We start from the raw sequence: 18834 nt of genomic DNA, 5'->3' as shown, positions 1-18834 counted from the left end.
TGCAGTGTGGGAGACCTGGGTTTGATCCCTGGGTTGGGAAAATCCTCTGTAGAAGGGAATGGCAACCCACTCCAGTATTGTTGTCTAGAGAATTCCATGGACAGAGAAGCCTGGTGGGCTACAGTCTGTGGTATCCCAAAGAGTTGGACATGACTGACTAACATTTTCACTTTTTCATTAACATAAAGAATGTTCTTCTTCATTATTTTATGTACCTAGTAACACAATTTGGCATTTAATAAGTAGTATCATTGGTTCAAAAGCCTATTTGAAAATAGCAACTGTGATAAACATCATAAATTGTACTGTCATGCTGCATACAGTTATGTGCGTGGCTTTTGCATGTTTAAATAAATGTGCAGTGACTACATGATTCCCATTACAATCTTCTTAGAGTGGATTCATGTATAGACACCTATAGAAAGAGTCTTCTAGAATGCTGGGGGTTTCCAGGTAACTTCCCATTTCTGAAAAGAACTAGACAACTTGTGCTTTTAGGCTATGTCTGCAACACATGTGTGTTCTCAGACACTATTCCGGACCCCAAGCATCATTCAGAGCAAAGCTATCATTCTTTAAATCTACAGACTCATCACTGTTCAAAGAGATATGAACATAACCACTTGCTATTCTGCAGAACCACAAGCCTTCCTAGGCTGCACTTTCCTAGGTTAGCATGTCTTGTATTCATGTTGCTTTATACTGAACTTATCCACTGTTGTCATTTCATTACCTATTTCCCATAGTTTCCAAAGAATTGTAAGGCAGAAATACACTTATCTCTTTCAAAGCAGTTTAGATTAAGGAAGTGTAAAAAAAAAAAAAAAAGGAATAACCAGGCTAATTCCTAAGTTACTGCTTATAACTTAAAATTTCATTGAAAACAAAGTTATTGCCTAGAAAATGGCATCAGTGTCAGACTTTGATGCAATGATTGCAAAGAAATCACTAAGAATGCTTCAGCCAAGGCTCCCAAATTGGACAACTTGTAAATGTGGGGAGAGATTACTATTGCATCGCCTGAAAGTGACGTAGAGACATCAAGAAAGTGTGAGTCTGTCTCATACTGTGCACACTAAGTGGCCCTGTGTTTGGGGGCCTGATGCTCAAGCCTTGATGCCCTCATCTGTATAATGGGAAGAATGACACAACCTCACATCACAGCCTGAAGAAAAAAATGATCAAAATCTATTCAAGAGCAATGTTTAGTGCAGTTAAGGACACAACATGTATGTTTAAGCTTTGTTTCTTGCTCCAAATAGACCCCAGACCCTCTGGAGTGTATTTCTTATGAGTTACACCTCTGTATGTGATCAATTGTTAATCCTTTACCCACAGGCAGTAGGGATTTTGTTTGAGATTATACCACACAGCACTTCACAAGACAGTTGCTGATGTTGGTAGTGATATGTGTGTGTGTTCGTGTGCATGTGTTTGTGTATACATGTGTGTGTGTGTTTTAAATTTAGGAAAGTCCTATTTTGTGCACAGAGCTATCTTGGAATTTTGAGCGTACAAGTTTGTTATTCTGAGCCATTTGATTAAATTTAACCACAGGAAACTCTTCCAAGTCCTAATGAAGCAGCAATTACATCTAAAAAGGGAGCCAAGCCAAAAAACATCCTTTTCCAATATCTCTCTTTCAAACATCAGACTCCAATATAAGCTCCATGGTTTTCATTTCACTTTTATACCATCTCTCTAAGCTGCTGGAAACATGTTAAACACAAGACAGGGAGTGGTGCACCCGTAGGTCTTTGGTGAAGAGAGCTGGCAGTGATTCTACATACAGATATGTATGCATGTGTACGCGTGCACACTCACACACAAACTTAAATACACAAAGTACACAAACTGCTTTTGAAGAAAGGCCACTAAGAATTAGAAAACTCTAGTTACTGACAGAAAATTTGAATTAGAATTCAGAAATCAGCCCTACAATTTAAGAACTTTGCAATGAACAGGCTTTACATTTTAATTTGTAACATAACGTGATACTTCAAGGCACAGATTAGGTAAAACAGACCTTTAAAGAATGTTAAAATTACCTTTTTTTTCTAAGAGATAACAAGCTATTTTTGCCTCTAAACAAACTGATTCAACTTGGAAGATGGTCATTTTTTCATTAAAGACACACATACTTGTATACAATTTTACTGTGTTGTTATTAAGTTAAATTAAAGCTGTTTCAATAACTGAAGAAGTTACAGCTAACCAAAAGAGCCTGGCCAGAGAATGCAACCTCATGCTATTGCCAGGTTTCCAACACCCCATTTATCCCATGTGATAGTGCACTTCAGCATAATAATGTGAGGATCCTAGGGTGCAGCAGACACAGAAATAATGTCAAAAGCAATTCTTCATATTTGGATCAGACCATATCAAGTGCAAAGAATGAACTTAAACATGAAAATGCAATTTGCTCCTTCTAAAGTATACATTTTTATCTCTTGCAAAAAAAATAAAATAAAATAAAATAAAATAAAAAAACACACCACATTCATTTCCAACGCCTCGAGGTAAAGAGAATGGTATCTATCACAAGTGCAGAGAATGTCTAAAGGATTTAGAAGCAATCTTTTCATAATGCTTCTTTGGGTGAGGAAGTAGAGTTATGAGTCGCTCAAAATTCATAAAGATTATTAAGTTTACATCCTCACAGAAGATCGGCCACCATTGCATCTCTCAGCTAGACTGACAGCCTCCCTGCCCAACTCTACTGAGAATAAGTCTCTGGTTCAGGACATTTATTCATTTTGTGGCATTAGGGCTCCAGTGTATAAGATGAAGATTCTGTCCCATTCAAAAATCAAACAAACAAAAACAAGAAACAAACAAATGGGCTCCAGGGGAACAAGGATACAATATCATCACTGAACTCAGGTACTCATTCTATCAGTAACCCTTCATGGAAGTAATTTTTAACAAGGAAGTTTTTATTTCAGCAAGTTTACTCTAGATTATCAACTCATGTGTTTGTGCCTGCTGGGCTATTTGAATGATTACCTGGCCCCTCAGTGCTGCAGCTATGACCAGCTGGGCACCCACGGCCTTGACCCCTCATGGTAAGGAAGCTTCCTAAACAACAGTAAGCTTGCCTGCTTGATGAATTCCAACCTCACAGCTCATCTAAACTGAGCCTATGGGCTTCACGGTTTTCTCTCTCACTCTCCGCATCGGTCTACGGAAAGTTATGAAACGTATTTTTCTAGTCCTCCCAGGAGCAAGGCCAGGTTTACAATTTGACCTCAGAAACACAGCAGTCCTGCAAAACCAGACAGCACTGAGTATTAGTGTTCTCTGCCTGGCCCAGCACAAACCATACCATGCGGCCCTGAGCAGTGTTGCTTGTGGGAAATGACAAGCAATGGATCAGTGGGAGAAAAAGAATGGGATTTAATCACATAAAAATATCCCAGGCACACAGCTCCTTTTCAGCAAGCTGCCCACCTCAGCTGAGGGTCCAGTGTGCTTCTGAAACGAACCACTTGTCATTTAAAAGGGAGCCATGGAGCCAGATCTTTTGATCAGATTAAGTTACAGGATTCTCAACACACCCAGAGATGCTCCTTCTTGGCCTGTCAGTATGCATTCCCCCAAAATGATTTTAAAGGCATATATAGAAACATCTAGGTATGTATCAGATAGATGTCTTAGATGGGTGAGACATGATCCCAGGAACAGGGCAGGCTCACGTGAAAGACTGTCACAGACTAATTAAGGACACTGCTGCTGAAAACGGAAGGCTGACCCTGCAGTCTTATTTACACAATTTCCAGCCAGAGGGCTGTGAAGTGGAGCCCCATTGGGGACATTCTATCTGAAACCCAAGGGCACCTGCATTAAGGAAACTGGTAAATGAATCCCTTTGCTCAACGACAGAAGACAAGACACCAGTACTTCAGTTCTGTTCGTATGGAATCTATGTGCTCACCCCCTTGGAGTCAACATAACAAGACACAGTTATCTCTTTATTTTATTATTATTAATTGCACTTCCGTATGCAATTCCTGCTTCGTTTAGAAGCAGGACATTTTGTGGCAAGAACGATCAGGCTTTTTAGACAGAAGGCAGTGATTCAAAAACTGCAAAACTTCAGCTTTCAAAAATAGCCTAAGTGACCTCTTGCAGTAGTCTGACCACTCTGCAGCAAGCAGGAGGCAACCCCTGTGAAGAGCGAATTCTGGCAAAGTTCTCTCTTCACAGATGATGCACAGCTTAAGCTATAATGAGTTTTTGGGTTACAAATGCTGAACGCATTAATATTCCTTGATGATAATTATCACAGGATAAGCACCTTTCCCAATGTGAGTAGCATAAAGCAACTGAAGCAGCATTTTTACCACATTTGAAACAAGCTGGAAAATGGGATTTTCTAGTCTTGTAACCTGGGGTCAACATACATCAAGCATTGCATATTAAACACACCTATATATGAACCCCGCATCACTCTCCTTCCCTTCTGCTTCATGTATACCTAAAGCTGTCTCCTTTATCCGTCCTTCATTATGAAATTCTTGCTATGAACGTACATGTGATATACATAAATCGACAAAGAAATGTATTTCCCCCAATCGCATGAATCCTAGGTTTCTTCTTATGAGAATACAAATAGCAAATAAGATCAGTAAGCCATGCTTTACAGATGACATGAGTCTCTGTGCAGTTTGAATGAATACTGTGGTCACTGGCTGCATATAAAACAGGGTGAAAATCAGAATTGAGCAAACAGGCTCCTAGAAGAACCAGATGTGTTACACACAAGACAAACGACCAGCCTTTATCTTTATACTTTCAAAACTAATAGTACTCTTAAGCGCTGAAAGGTTTACGTGTAAATTCTAAGTCACTAACATGATGACAGTCATGATGTCAGCAGCGTATTTACTGGCAATATGTTCACTAAGGATCTTGGAAACCAATTTCCATTCCAGATTAAGAGAGCAATTATTGTTATTTGGATAATAACCATCAAATAGTATACGGAAAAATGGAAAAAGATGATCCATTATGCATTTTATCAGTGTTGTACAACAGTATCTCTCTAACGTTTGCCATAGCATACCCAAAACAGATGCTATGAGGCTTCACTTACTATATACCCCAATCTGATTTGATAATATATTCTGAACAAACTATAAATTGGTTTACCTCATCTCTTTTTCTTTCTCTCCCTCTATTCAGTGAAAAAGAAAAAATGTCTATTATAAAGCTTGACTGAGATACTAGGAATGGCTCAAAATCATTACAATGTAAGAGCCTCCTGTTTCAAAAACATGCTATAATATCATTTTAAGACTCTACGTAAATAATCCCAACAGCACTTTGACTTAACAGTGACAAAATGAAAGCAAGGTCGAACCGTTAATCCAGAGAATGTGAACTGATTTAGGTATTTTTGTAAGTGTGAATCTCTTGAACTCATTTTTACCGTGTTACCCACACTTCATATAGATAATACGCCACGCTACAACTGCCTCAAGTTCTGTACCATCATTTTTACTTATGTGCTGCAAAAATGTCTTCAAATCCCATTTGAATAGATGGCAGGGTTATGAGGGAACCTTTACTAAATATTTAACAGCACTATTGGCTTATTAAATACTATAACGTGAGAGCCATGAAAGCATGATATACAGTGCTTGCCTTTTTTCTAAAACTTAATGCTTCTGCTCATTTTGAACACTCTGCAAGCCCATTCATCAGCAGAACTGATGCATTTTAAAAAGTCCTCATTTACTAGCAGATAAATGTGGTTAGAGAGCCTTTTTAGAGGAGAAATGACTGGAAACCTATTTGGTTTTACTGTACAAAATTTGCTTTGCTCTGGCCTCGCAAAAAAGAAACCTCACAAAACATTTAAAAGCCTATTTTGAAAGAGCATGCAAAGCAACACAGTTGGAAATAAAAGAAAGTAGGGGGTATTTTCAATTCACAGGAATATACACACACCAAAACAAGGCAATAGGTTTACAAACAGCTGATCAAATACATATATTCATCTAGTCTGGAAACAGTATCTCAAATGCACATCATATAATGAGATTGTCCACTGAAACGATGCTTTTGACTATGACATTGTTGGCAGGTAATTTCATTTGCAACTACTCATAATTGCATTAAAAAACAGGTTAATACAATTTTTGCCTTTAGCTTGTTAAGATATTTTAAACTAAAACTATGCCTTAAAAAAAAAAAAAAACAAGTTGACCGGAAATTTTATTGCCTGTTGCAGTGGGTAGAAAATAAGAATTCTCTCTGAAAAGATATTTCTGTTCACATATAGATATGCTATAGCCTAAAGAACACCCATTGCCACTGGAGTCTGAGGAGTGAGCCTTTATCCTGTAAACCCTGTAACAGTGATTGTCTGTCCTCCCCTGTTCTCAGTGGAGAGTCTTGCTTTGGAGAATGTCTTGCGGTGACTTACTAAATTCAGGCTATTTCAATTAGTATTACTGCACATTAAAAATTAATTGCATTACTGAGTGGATTAAGGTTTAAGTTTCAGTTCTACAGTATGTGCATGAGAAATGACAGCTCAAAATCAATGCCCCTTGGCCCGCAATCGGAAGGGTGTATACTTGAACAGTGCGGGCCTGGCGTCACTGGCTGAGCCATTTTAAAAGACTTGATAGTTCAATTGAAGGTGTGTCAGCTCTAATTCTACATTTTAGTTTGAATGCTGCACAGCAGCCCAGCCTTATAAAAAGAAAACCAGAACAAGAGTTGCCCTAACCATTTGGAAAAACAAATGGACATAGGTACTAAAATTATGACAGCAGAGGGGTTAAACTGTCACCCCAAATTTACAAAGAAGAACTCTCAAGCTAAAACCTTGTTCACAGCTCTGTTTAATAAGAACACGGAATCTTTGACTTAAATCAACACTATTTTTTATCAGTTACTGAGCGACAGTGGTTGGTCAGGGTCAGGAAATAGGCTATTTTGTAAAGTATGTGTGTGCTCAGTTACTCAGTCATGTCTGACTCTTTTGCAACCCCATGTACTGCAGCCCTCCAGGCTCCTCTCTCCATGGGATTTCCCAGGCAAGAATACTGGAGTAGGTTGCCATTTCCCTCTCCAGGGGATCTTCCCGACCCAGGGATCAAACCTGTGTCTCCAGCATCGGCAGGCAGATTCTTTACCACTAAGCCACCTGGGAAGCCCCTATTTTGTAAAGAGATAATACTAATATGTACAATACTCATAATAACTTTATTCTGTGTTTTAAGGAAGCTCAAGAAGATACAGAAAATACCAATCTTTCCCTAAACAGTGATTCTGCATAAGCCCCCTCGGTAAATTATTAAATCTTTCTGGGGGAAGGGTAAAATGAATTGATCATCCTGAGGGTAAATTTATAACATCTAGATGAGACGTATGAACAGAAATAGGTCACTTTTATTCACAGTAAATGTGTCTTCTAAGAAGATGAAGATGAGGAACATTATGAACAGGGTCAACAGGGTAAAGCGGCATCAATAAGGTCCCACCAAGCCACCCAGGGTACCTGGGTTTGGAACTGAACGGTGATCGGTATGGGCTAAGAGAAAAAACACGCTGCCTGCAGTGTTCCTTAAGATCCCCTCTGTGTTGCACCAGTGGCCAAGAGCAAGTTCACTGGCAAGAGAGTAAAGGAGATGGGAAGTAATAATAACAATAAAAAGAATAATCAGGTGCAAATGGACCCTGAGGTGTAGTAGTGATCCCCGTGCAACAATCACCCTTCACTGCAATTTACTGATGTGGCTTCATTACAATACAGCATATAAAGGGGCAACGTACCATGTGGACTCTTTGAAAGCTGTGTGGTTTGAAGCAGCACACGCCACCCTAGCAGGCGCTGCTCGGGGAGCTAGGTCATATTGGGCAAAAGTGAAATTCCCTGCAAAAAAAATTAAATAGAGATGCAACATGTGTACAGCATGGTGATATATGGGGGGAGGGTGGGGTAAGAGGATAAAAGGTTAGCAGGGAAAGGTGTTTCCTTTGTGAACTATTAAAGGCATTTCAAATTAATCTGAATTAAAACATCCTTTGAAGAGGTAACAACTTGTGGCTCTGTTAAAAGGAAAAGATAAAGGATGTGATGTTTCCTGTTTGGGAAAGAGAAACCAGCCTTCTGTTTCCTATTCTGATTCTCCGTGAAATGAGCTTAAACCGTGCTCTTAGGGGAACTTCAGCACTGCGCGTTCAGGTTACTGTTATTTAAAAGGAGAACATGACTGGCTTTTCCCATTCTGGCCTGCTTCAGCTGAAGGTCTTAGTTTTCAGCCAGTGCTCAGAAGATGCCGAAGCAATGTGTTAAGGGGAAGAAAAGAGATTCTTTCCTCACCAAGGATCATTGAGTATGTCATTGGTTAATTCTTGTTCTATGCTCCTCATTAGCATGACTCTCAAGTTTCTGGTTATCATATCCGAAATATTAAGACATAATAACTACGAAGGTGCAGATAATTGGATATTAACCAGAACATACTTGACTGGGCAGGAGGTAGGGCCCTGCTTAAACTAATCCTGAAATATATTAATCACCAATTAATGAAAGGGTTTCGAATTCATTTTCTATTACAGAACACCTCCGAGTATCTAAGCTTTTTCTAACAAAATGACTTGGAATAACAAGGTAGAAATAAGGAATACGGCCATCTGATGGTAGCTTGAATTAATTCTTCACAGCCTGTTGACAGGTAATCATGAAAACTACAGCTCAAGCCTTGATTACAGTTATGAAGCCTGATGGGAAGAAGTGGGGACAATTTCCAGTGCTCACTGGCTTTGGTTTCAATTCCAAATTTATTCCTTTCAATGGCAGAGCCATGGCTAAATATTTCAGCAGAGAGCTGTCATAATATTGTCTGAGTCTTTCAGCCTAGGCAGACCTTGAGCCCTCCTAGCTAACAACAGATGTACTCTTAAAATAAAACCAATTAATGGGAGCCTGAGAGGTCTAGCAAAGGCATGCTTTGTACATAGTAAACAGGAAGTAGTAAGAAGGTGATGAATATATTGCAGGATTAAAAACCTTGACTAAGCAGTGATCGAAAAGTCACCACCACATAAATGGAAATAAAGTAATACTGAGAAAAGAAAATAGAAAAAAAAAAAAAAAAAAAGAAGAAGAAGAAGAAAGAAAACAGGAGGAGGACCATAGAGAGAATGGAAGTCAGTGGTTATAAAACCCCCTACTAAGCTTCCCAGAAAAACTTCTGCACCTATTTCACTTAGAGAAATGGCTACCAAAACGCCATTAATCTTTAAAAATTTTTCTCAGGACATTATTCTCACAAACAGATTCTCATATCTTTTCCTACATAAAACTATGGCTCCCAGAGTCTCTGAAAAAAAGATTTACACATTTTTACATCAGAGAAGATAAGGTGTTTGGCTGAATGCGACATCAATCAGGAACTAAAATAATGCCATCTCTTCATTTTCCCTGCCTTGAGTCACTTGACGTGATGAACATCGTAAGAAAACTCCTATTATCTCAGAGTTTTCTTTTTACTTCTGTTGTGGGTTGAATTTAATTTGAATAGTTCTTAAATACGCACTCACGGCGGATGAACTAAGATACACAGGCAAGTCGGCCCTTTTATCAACAATTTTGCCATAGAAATACACAAACATTTCAATGGCTCTTCATTAGCAAACAAATCAACAAGTGATATTTTAATGCCCGACTTTATTCCATCTCTGTGGGGACTGAAGTTGAGTGTGATGTACAGTACAGAGAAAAGAATCATCAGCCACAGCGTCCCAGGGCTCTCTCCATTGAGGACTTCGCAGCCTCCGCTTAAAGAGTGCATTTAATTGACTGATAGACAGTAGCTTCTTTGTTCACAGAAGACAGCGAAGTAATGGCAGCTTGAAAATCGTACCATCTACAGGGTCTCCTGAGACTAGTAACAGGGGGATATGTGTCAGGAATAAATAAATAATCTAATTATTAAGCCACTTCCTGTCAAGTTAACTCCAATTTGTTGGCTTTTGAAGGCAACAAAACGAGGCATTTTTCCTCATTATGCTTCTCTTTTTATACCAGTGGTAATCACAGGCGGATTAAAGGGTGCCTGATTGCTTTTCTTTTTTTTTTTTTTGTCAAGGAACTGAGAAGCAGCCAACAGTACAGAAAAACAGAGTTGGGGTTAGAAGAAATTTCATGCTTGTCTCCTTTCCAGCTCCCTAACAGCCCACACGGCCGCCCCATACAGAGCCGCCAGCTGTACAGCAAATGTGTACCCTCCAACTGAGGCCTACCGGGCCACAGGCGCCATTCTGAGAGCTGTGAGATACCTTGCAATCTTGGCAGGTAGCTGCTGCTGTCATAGGCATAATTCTAAAGGTGACCTAGGAAGCTCATCAGCTCACCAAATGCAACAATATGAGCCACTGAAGTTCAACACCCACTCTCCACATTCCTTTGTTTTACTTGCTAGGAATGGTCCTGCGACCAGGAAATCACCTATGGAAACAGGTCATCAGCCACCTTTTCTCTTTATGCGTCTGAACCGATCCTGCGGAATTAGGTCACAATGCCTATGCTTATCTGGGCCTGTGTGTGTGTGTGAGTGTGTGTATGTAGAATCCCTCTATTTATCTTTGGTGGATGACTTTACCCGCCCTCCATTCAGAAATGTTTTGCAAACTTCATGCAGAAGCAGACAATCACCCCTATTTGATAATCAACATATCTAATGGCGAGTGGACGGGTATGCCTTGTGGCATATTCTCCAGCAAGTCAAAGTGTGTTAGTCACTCAGTCATGTCTGACTCTTTGTGACCCCATGGACTGTAGCCCGCCAGGCTCCTCTGTCCAGGGGATTTCCCAGGCAAGAATACTGGAGCGGGTTGCCATTCCCTTCTCCAGGGGATCTTCCTGACCCAGGGATCGAACCTGGGACTTCTGCATCGCAGGCAGATTCTTTACCACCTGAGCCTCCAGGGAAGTCAAAGCAGAGGACAGAACCAGAGCCAGGAGCCCCACCAGCATGTCTCAGACAGTCACACAGAACTTTCCATCTGGCACAGACCCTGCCCAGTGTCTCTGTACAGAGGCTAGGAAGGCAGGCTGGCATCTCCATAATTCTGCTTGGGAACAACATTCTTATGAGGTCTCTTTTAGGACCATGTGTTCTAAAAAGGAACAAGAAACTAGATCTTCTGTCGGTGGCTCAGTGAAGACCCCCAGCCTCAGGGAAAATGAACATGACGAGAAATGTCTGAGATGCTTTCTTAAGGGCTTGTACGTTAGAAACTCCAGTAACCACCAGTATTTTTCACTCTTGTAAATTAAAGCTGCTAGACACAGGCTAAAACACAAAACAAGGGTTAACGTTCTGATGTGTCTTTTAATAGCTTAACATTGACATAAGAGAGAGGTCTCAAAGATTTCTTGAAAAGTGGCTTCAGAAATAAGAATCCAAAGAATCAAGATGAGCTCTTGGAAACTGGATCTTATTCCAAAAAGATCTTTTTTTTAACGTCTTTTTGATTTTATATTAAACTGTCTTTTTTTTTTTTAGGAAGGCTGATGGTATAGAGAAGCTTGGTCATTTCCTGTGTCCCCACTTTGCACTTGTTCAACGGTGTAGCAGCGTTCTATTTATGCCTGTGTATGTCCTTTCTGAATATATCTTAAATTTTTGTTAAATTGCGCAGATAATTAAACCCTCTTCATATTTACAGTCTGCTTCATTGGTACCATGAATTCTGTTTTCAGTTACTGTCTGCGGATTCCCTCTCTGAACGATTTCATACGAAGCAATAACACTTCATTTTACATAAGTTTTATCTGATGTCCCCATACAGAGCTGCCAGCTGTACGGCAAATGTGCGGTTCTCAAACTGAGGCCTGCCGGGCCACAGGCACCGTGTGGAGAGCTGTGAGGCACCTTGCTGTCACTGGCAAGCTTTCTTTGCCATTACTGTGACCATCACTCCACACTGCACACAACTTAAAATCATCTGATTATTAGAATTTGTGGCCCACACTCCTTTTTATCCTTTATTTAAATCTATCCCCAGATCACACATTTGTTTAAATGTTTTGGCTGGTTTACAAATCATGCCGCCATCTGCACAGTAGGTGTGACACCATTTTTTTAGACAAAAGTTACGTGGCAAACAAAGATAAAGTCATTTGAAATGCTTTGGTGTTTGTTATTCTGCCGGGCTCACTTGGACCAACTCGAAGAAATAAATAGAATTATCTGTGTAAATCGATGAACATCTATGAAAAACAACACCCAGCAGAATGCCGAGCTTGCTCCATTACCTACGTTAATATCATGACAGCTGAGGAGAGATGACCTGGCCCACTTCTCATCTCTCCTGTACAGATGGCTATTAAAGAGAAAGTATCCCTTTTGTATGGTCCATGTAGAAACCCTTTATGGGCTTTTCAAATAAGCCAGCATTGCCCACATGAGGGTAGCTTTCTGTTACCATTAAACTGCCCAGATTTCATCTTTTTTAATCCAGCTCTTGATGAAATTAGCCAGTATTTCAACATATTTAACACCAAATGCTTATTTCTTAATTCCCTGAGTTTTGTAAGCAATCAACTGAAGATGACTTAAAAAAATTCAATAGTCTTCTCATTTAGAACTCATGTAAACTCCAGAGAACTTATGGACATTGAGCTGCTTAGGATAGTGCAGGTAGACACACATTATATAAACACCGATCCATATACGCATTGTTGTAGATCCACCATAATCACGTTTTTTAAAAAGCAGCCAATGAGAGCTGAGCATTTAAGGAGCAACATGGCTCTTTATCTTCCTATGCAGAGATACATATCTTTGGATATTTCCCCTTCAGACGCATAAAATCCCAAACTACTACAAACCTCAAAATATTGGTTTTAGTCTATTCTAAAGCAAGAGCACTCAAGCTGGAATGTTTCAGAAGTGATGGTGAATATCACAAAACTAATGAAGATTAGTCACACAGCACACCATCTACTAAAGAAACAGAAGGAAAAGGATGCCATTTGTGACCTTGGGCATCAAGCAAATTTCAGAATATATGAATGTCACTTGCCACAAGCACAGACAGAAATCTCAGCACACTGTACATGCATTTTTTCTGTCTTAATATCAGTGATTTATATCACATGGAACAAAATACATAGGGTAGGTATTGTCCTGCGTGCACTATAGAAAGCTTGAATCCTTTCCTTGATATTTAAAAACTGTAACTATTCATAAAGCATGGAGTATTAGAGATGTGAATAAAAATAGTCAGTGTCTATGCATCCATGTTTTTCTATTAGCTGTCGTTTATAGTCCCTAATTCTAGTTTTGCTTCACTAAGAGATAAATACATTTACTGCTTCCAATGCACTAAGTGTCACCCTGATCCATCTGGGACACATCTGTTACTGACTATTTGTTGATTTTCCCCCCCCTTTTTTTTTCCCACAAGAGTATTCTCTGCCACCTTAGCTACAATTTTGCTATTCCAACTGGTCTTTTTGATCATACAAAAAATAAACTTAAGTAATCATTTCTATGTCAATTTTAAACAATTCTTAGGTAAATGGTTTATGCTCATTCCCTTCATATTCTTCTTCCAAGAACTTTGAAAGCAAGGGCTGGAAATGGCTATGCTATACCCTGGCCACTTGTCCTCCAAAGGCTATGACCGTAGCAATCAATTCCAAGGATAATGGTATTTCTCCCCTTTGATCATTTCTTTGTTAAGCTGACTGGCCTTCGATGGTGAGCTTACTGCTGGTTGTCTACCACCAGCCGCTCGCAATTTGCTCACTCTGTTTCATGAGACAGTTGTTTGTGGCTGTTTGGAACACATTGGTCTCTTTGGGGATTTATGCGCTAGTTGCAATGCCAACCTCTGTAGTGATAGAAATTTCTTTCGAACTAAAATAGATAATTAGAGGCTGGTAATTATTGGTCAAGAATTATCAGAGTGAAAAAAATTAAGCTTCTCATAAATAGTTCTTGGCAATGTCATCTCTTTATATTATCGCATGCCTAACAGCCCTTTATTCAGAGCACTTACAAATTTACTCTACTGCTGTTGAGCCTCATAATTTTATATGAGGCAATCCCTTTGCTGGGTGAAACACATTTACATTCTCTGGTCTCATCACTATCTGTGCTAATCCGTACCAAATAATAATAATAATAGAAATATCAAAGGGGGGAAAACAATAAATATTTATTGTGCTGATAGAAGGAGACGAGTGAATAATGAATTAAAGGGCACAATGCACAATGGCTTCTTTCTGCATTCTCAGGTCAAAAGCCAATGTAAACTACGGGAAAGAAACAAAGGAAGACAGGAAAAAAATTTTCATCTGTGCAGACTTTAAAAGAGGGAAATCTTTCCCCCAGGAAAGCTGTTAAAGGGTTTTGTAGCTCTTGGCGGGGGTGGGGGTGGGGGTGGTGGTATATGTGTGTGTGTTTAAAGAAGAGAAACCTCTAAATAGTCGCTGGTCTGATTTCTTACTGAAACTGTGTCAAAATGCGATCGAGAGTGAGGTTTTCTTTTTTCCTTAATAGACATAAGTCAAATCCCAAGTGGATGTTTATTGAGTAATTATTCCTGCAACTCAAAGCACGTGTCCACACCTCATTGCAAAATGGCACTTCGGCACAGCATCTCCAGTGTATACCTGGTAGAAACACTGATGGGTTTCCTTTCATAAATGTCCCTGGCCAATAGTCTGAGACCAGCACATCCAGAAGGAAGCGTGGAGGTTCCCTGACATTGAAACTGCATTAAAACATGTGTGCTACGTAGAAGCAAATGCAAATGACTTGGTCAAAGGAGTTTAAAGTCACACCTCATTGGGTCATCTGCAGACCCTGTTTTCCATCAGGTGACATAATTTCTCCTCCAGACTGATTGAAATGGAAAACAAAATCTGTAAAAACACTATAGGCCCTCTTAACAAAAAGAGTAAGAGGCTTTTCAGATAGCCTCTAATCCCTCTTCCTTGCTAAATGTCCAGTTGAGATTATTTTTTGATTAGACAAAAAAAGATATACAGATACACACCTAAAAATACCTACCCTCAATGGAGGTATTTTAGCCAACAGAATCATGCTGCCTGCCTCATTTGAAAAACTAAGCATCACACTGGGATTTTAAAAAGGGGTATCTTAGCCTTTGTGACATCCTCCCGGTACACATTCTCTCTCTCTAGATACTAACAATGCAGAGGGGAAGAAATGTAAGGACTTGGATACGTGGTCAACAGATATAACAATTAAATGGCTACTATTCTTTTGTTTAGGCCTCAAGTGTAAGAGAATTACATATTTTATTATTAAAACTAGCGTGACTATTAACTACCTAGGCCCTCTGTGAAAAGGAATCGAATTTTCTTCTCTGATGGAAGGTGGATTGTTAAACGTTCAGATCCCACGAGGAGGTGAGCATCATATTAATCCACCATAAGGCAGAGGTGGGGAAGCTTTGGAAAAGCACTAATGATGCAGGAATATTAAGGGAAATACCAAATGAAAGGTACAAAGCAATTTTAAAAAAGGACCAGGCCAAACCAATGAACATTTTGGACAAATGATACTAAAATAAAAAATTCTTCTCATGCTCAGCATTCCATTCAGATTCTACTTTGGCAAAAGAACATTAATAATGTGTTGAAAATATATTCCATTTGTTCAGCTGGGCCCTGGGATAAATAATAAATCCAGAATCAAAAACAAGTTTACAAAGAATAAAACTAATCAGAAGCACAATGTTTCACTAAATTTTCCATAAGCTGCAAAGTTCCAAGAAATATTTTCACTAACACCCTTGTAAAACTGTGGCCTAATGCAGAATCATGACTGACCGCCACCAGTAAGCTCTACTCAAGAAATAAAGAGATGGAAGATATTAACACTCATATTTGGAAAGAAGAATTCACTTTTTCTAACCCATGTGTTTCCCCCCATGCCAGTCCATTTTGAAAGTTTACATAGAGTATTTTTTGGAATCCAAAATAGAAAGGAAAACATAAGAAACATTTCAGTCCCTCTTACATGTTCTCATTATCTTCTGAACACTCAGTAAAACTGTCAATGTTATTCTGGCACATTTAAGAGTATTTCCATTTAATGTGGAAGAAAATCACTAATAATATTAGTACTTATATCTGGAAAATATAGAGAAAAAGTAACCAATATTTTAGCTGTTAGGTATAAGCTGCATATTGTATAATTAAACGCTTAGTCTTTTGTAAACTGTAATCCTGCTAAAGACCATCATTTGAAAACTATAAAGCAAATCCTACTGAAAATCTATTAATAAAGTTTCCAACATACTTTTGACTTCATCTTCATTAATAGCTACAAAGTCATTAGAAATTTTATTATAGCTGGTTGTAAGGATCAGTAATAATAATTGGATCAACCTTTCTACTGCACCCTCTTAGAATGCAGCTGATTAGGTGTATGATAAAACTTGTTTACCCCTGAAAAGGAGTTCAGAGTCTAAAATGCTGAATATTCTTTCCTTTCTTAGAGTTTGACAGACGGAGAACATGAGGTTGATCAGACTTTTGAAATACCATATCACAATAATTTATGATATTATAAAATACCATGAAAGCAGTATGAAATAAAAAAAACTCACATCATGTAAAAACACAGATGAGTGACAAAAATAGTATAAAGTAATAGCAATTGTCATTTTACTAGTAGAAAAAGATCTGCTTGATAAAGTTTAATTGGCTGGTAAAATTCTTAGTGTTATTACTAAGTGCTTATCAAATTAAAACATAGGAGGTAACCCCAAAGGAATTAAGGGATAATGGGACAATAAGAGTAAGTGAAAAAATTATCCTTTTAGCTCTAGCCCATGTAAAAAATGCAAAATCCCTGAAAACACAGGCTTAGAGTAACCTCAGAGATCTTTACCCAAACTGCTTTTATAAAAATCTGCATAAAATTTGGTGGGGAATAAAAAATGATGACTGAATTCTTTACATGATCTTTATGATCAAGATGATTTCCAGGCTGTTGAAACCATACATATAAAATTATTTTACGGCAATTTAAATTATTTATGTTTCCCTATCACAGAAACTCACCACTTTAGATTTGGATACAAAGATGCTTAAGCAACACACAGCAGTGCCATTACCATAATAACTTCTGAAATTAAAACCTGTCTAAAACTCTCTGGAAAGCTAACACATCCAGTTCATTAACCATTCCTGTTAGTTTTCAATAATGCAAAAATGATTAGAAGTTTAATTTGTTAATCACCTGTGTTTTGACTGGCAGTAGATATATAATCCTCTGCAGAAGTCTAAACTAGCCCTTGCAGAAAATAAAATGTGCTAATGCCTTATCAGGCCTAATAATAGTAATAAAAAAATCAATCATACCTAGGTAAATGATTGATGGCTGAACAATTAATTCATCTTTAACTCTGTTTAATTATATAGGCATTGATGTACACAAGGAAGAGGAAAATCTATCTGTAAGAAGGTTCGGAGTGTCACTTACCAATCATGTGATTCGCAACATGCACCTGAATATCCCATTCATTATAGAAAACCATCTGACACTTGATGCACTGATAGGTCTTCTTCTGAGAAAACAAGTATAAACAGAATTACTTAGACACATGCATCTTTTCATTTTTTTCTTAAAAAACAGCAACAACAACAAAAAACAAACCCTACCTGGTCACAGAATTTTCCTGAGACCATGGTCTTATATATGTTGTTAAATAAATGTCTGTAGGGCTACTTGGGCAAAATTCTGTGAGTTCCCTACTATGACCCATAGCTTGATCCAAACATTATGTTTTTCATTGCAAACAGTTGGAAGAAATGAAGACACATAATTACAGTACAATACATGTTTAAAGATTCTTACATTATAAAAACAGAAGCTGGTATTGAAAATACATGTAAAGCGTGGCTGAGTTTCGTAAACCTATGTCTTTGAGGATCAGGCACACTTTCATTCTGAACAACATAACTTCAGGGTTGCTTCAAGATACCCATACAAAACAGCCAGTAAGTGAAGATTCACAAAATCTAGCTAGGAGATTTAGAGACGATAATTTTTAGCTTAAGTATGAAATTTAGATGATGTTTCAGAAGTTGCTGAACACTAGCATTTAAATACTTATCTCCTATAAAGAAATCATGTCATATCGAACACTCTAACACCGTTTCATCGTTACAAAAAGTCTTGTGAATAGACAGAACAGTATTCATTATAATTCTTGTAACATAAATAAAGAAACTGAGGTCCAGGTAAGCAGAATAATGTGCCTAATGTAATAGTGCCTTACAGCTGGTAATAGAAATAAGTTCTCTCTCTCATTTTCCCCCAGACTTTAAACTTTCTATTTTGTATTGGGGTACAGCTGATTAACAATGTTGTGGTAGTTTCAGGTGAACAGTGAAGGGACTCAGTCATACATATACATGCATCATCCATTCTTCCCCAAATCCCCCCTCCCATCTAGGCTGGCACATAACATTGATCAGAGTTCCATGTGCTATACAGTAGGTCTTTGTTGGTTATCCATTTTAAATATAGCAATGTGTACATGACCTTCCCGAAGTCCCTATCTCTTCCTCCTGACAAATGTAAGTTTGTTTCTTAAGTAAGAAAAACCCTGACAATCATCTAGGAGGATTTACTGCACTGAGCTGTAAATATGAGTCTTTCTGTTTTGTAAGTTCATTTGTATAATTTCTTTTTAGATTCCACCTAAAAGGGATGTCATACGATATTTCTCCTTCTCTAGCTGACTTAACTTCATTCAGTATGACACTCTTTCGGAAATAAATTCTCAATTCTAAAAGTAGGGCTCTCTGATAAAGGCAGC

General features: G+C 38.4%; 1 protein-coding gene across 2 annotated transcripts in view; it reads right to left on the bottom strand.

Annotated features, from left to right (window-relative positions):
* The window catches only part of ZNF521 (zinc finger protein 521), a 314365-nt gene that overhangs the window by 123796 nt on the left and 171735 nt on the right, over positions 1 to 18834 (bottom strand). For both annotated transcript variants that reach the window (XM_052660406.1, XM_052660405.1), the window contains one exon: positions 17493 to 17577. In XM_052660406.1, the coding sequence (XP_052516366.1) occupies positions 17493 to 17577 (85 nt within the window). The remainder of the gene's footprint in view (positions 1 to 17492; positions 17578 to 18834) is intronic.

The sequence above is a fragment of the Budorcas taxicolor genome, chromosome 22 (genome assembly GCF_023091745.1).
Source record: "Budorcas taxicolor isolate Tak-1 chromosome 22, Takin1.1, whole genome shotgun sequence".
Classification (NCBI taxonomy): Eukaryota; Metazoa; Chordata; class Mammalia; order Artiodactyla; family Bovidae; genus Budorcas; species Budorcas taxicolor.
This window is presented reverse-complemented; position numbering and strand designations above follow the sequence as displayed.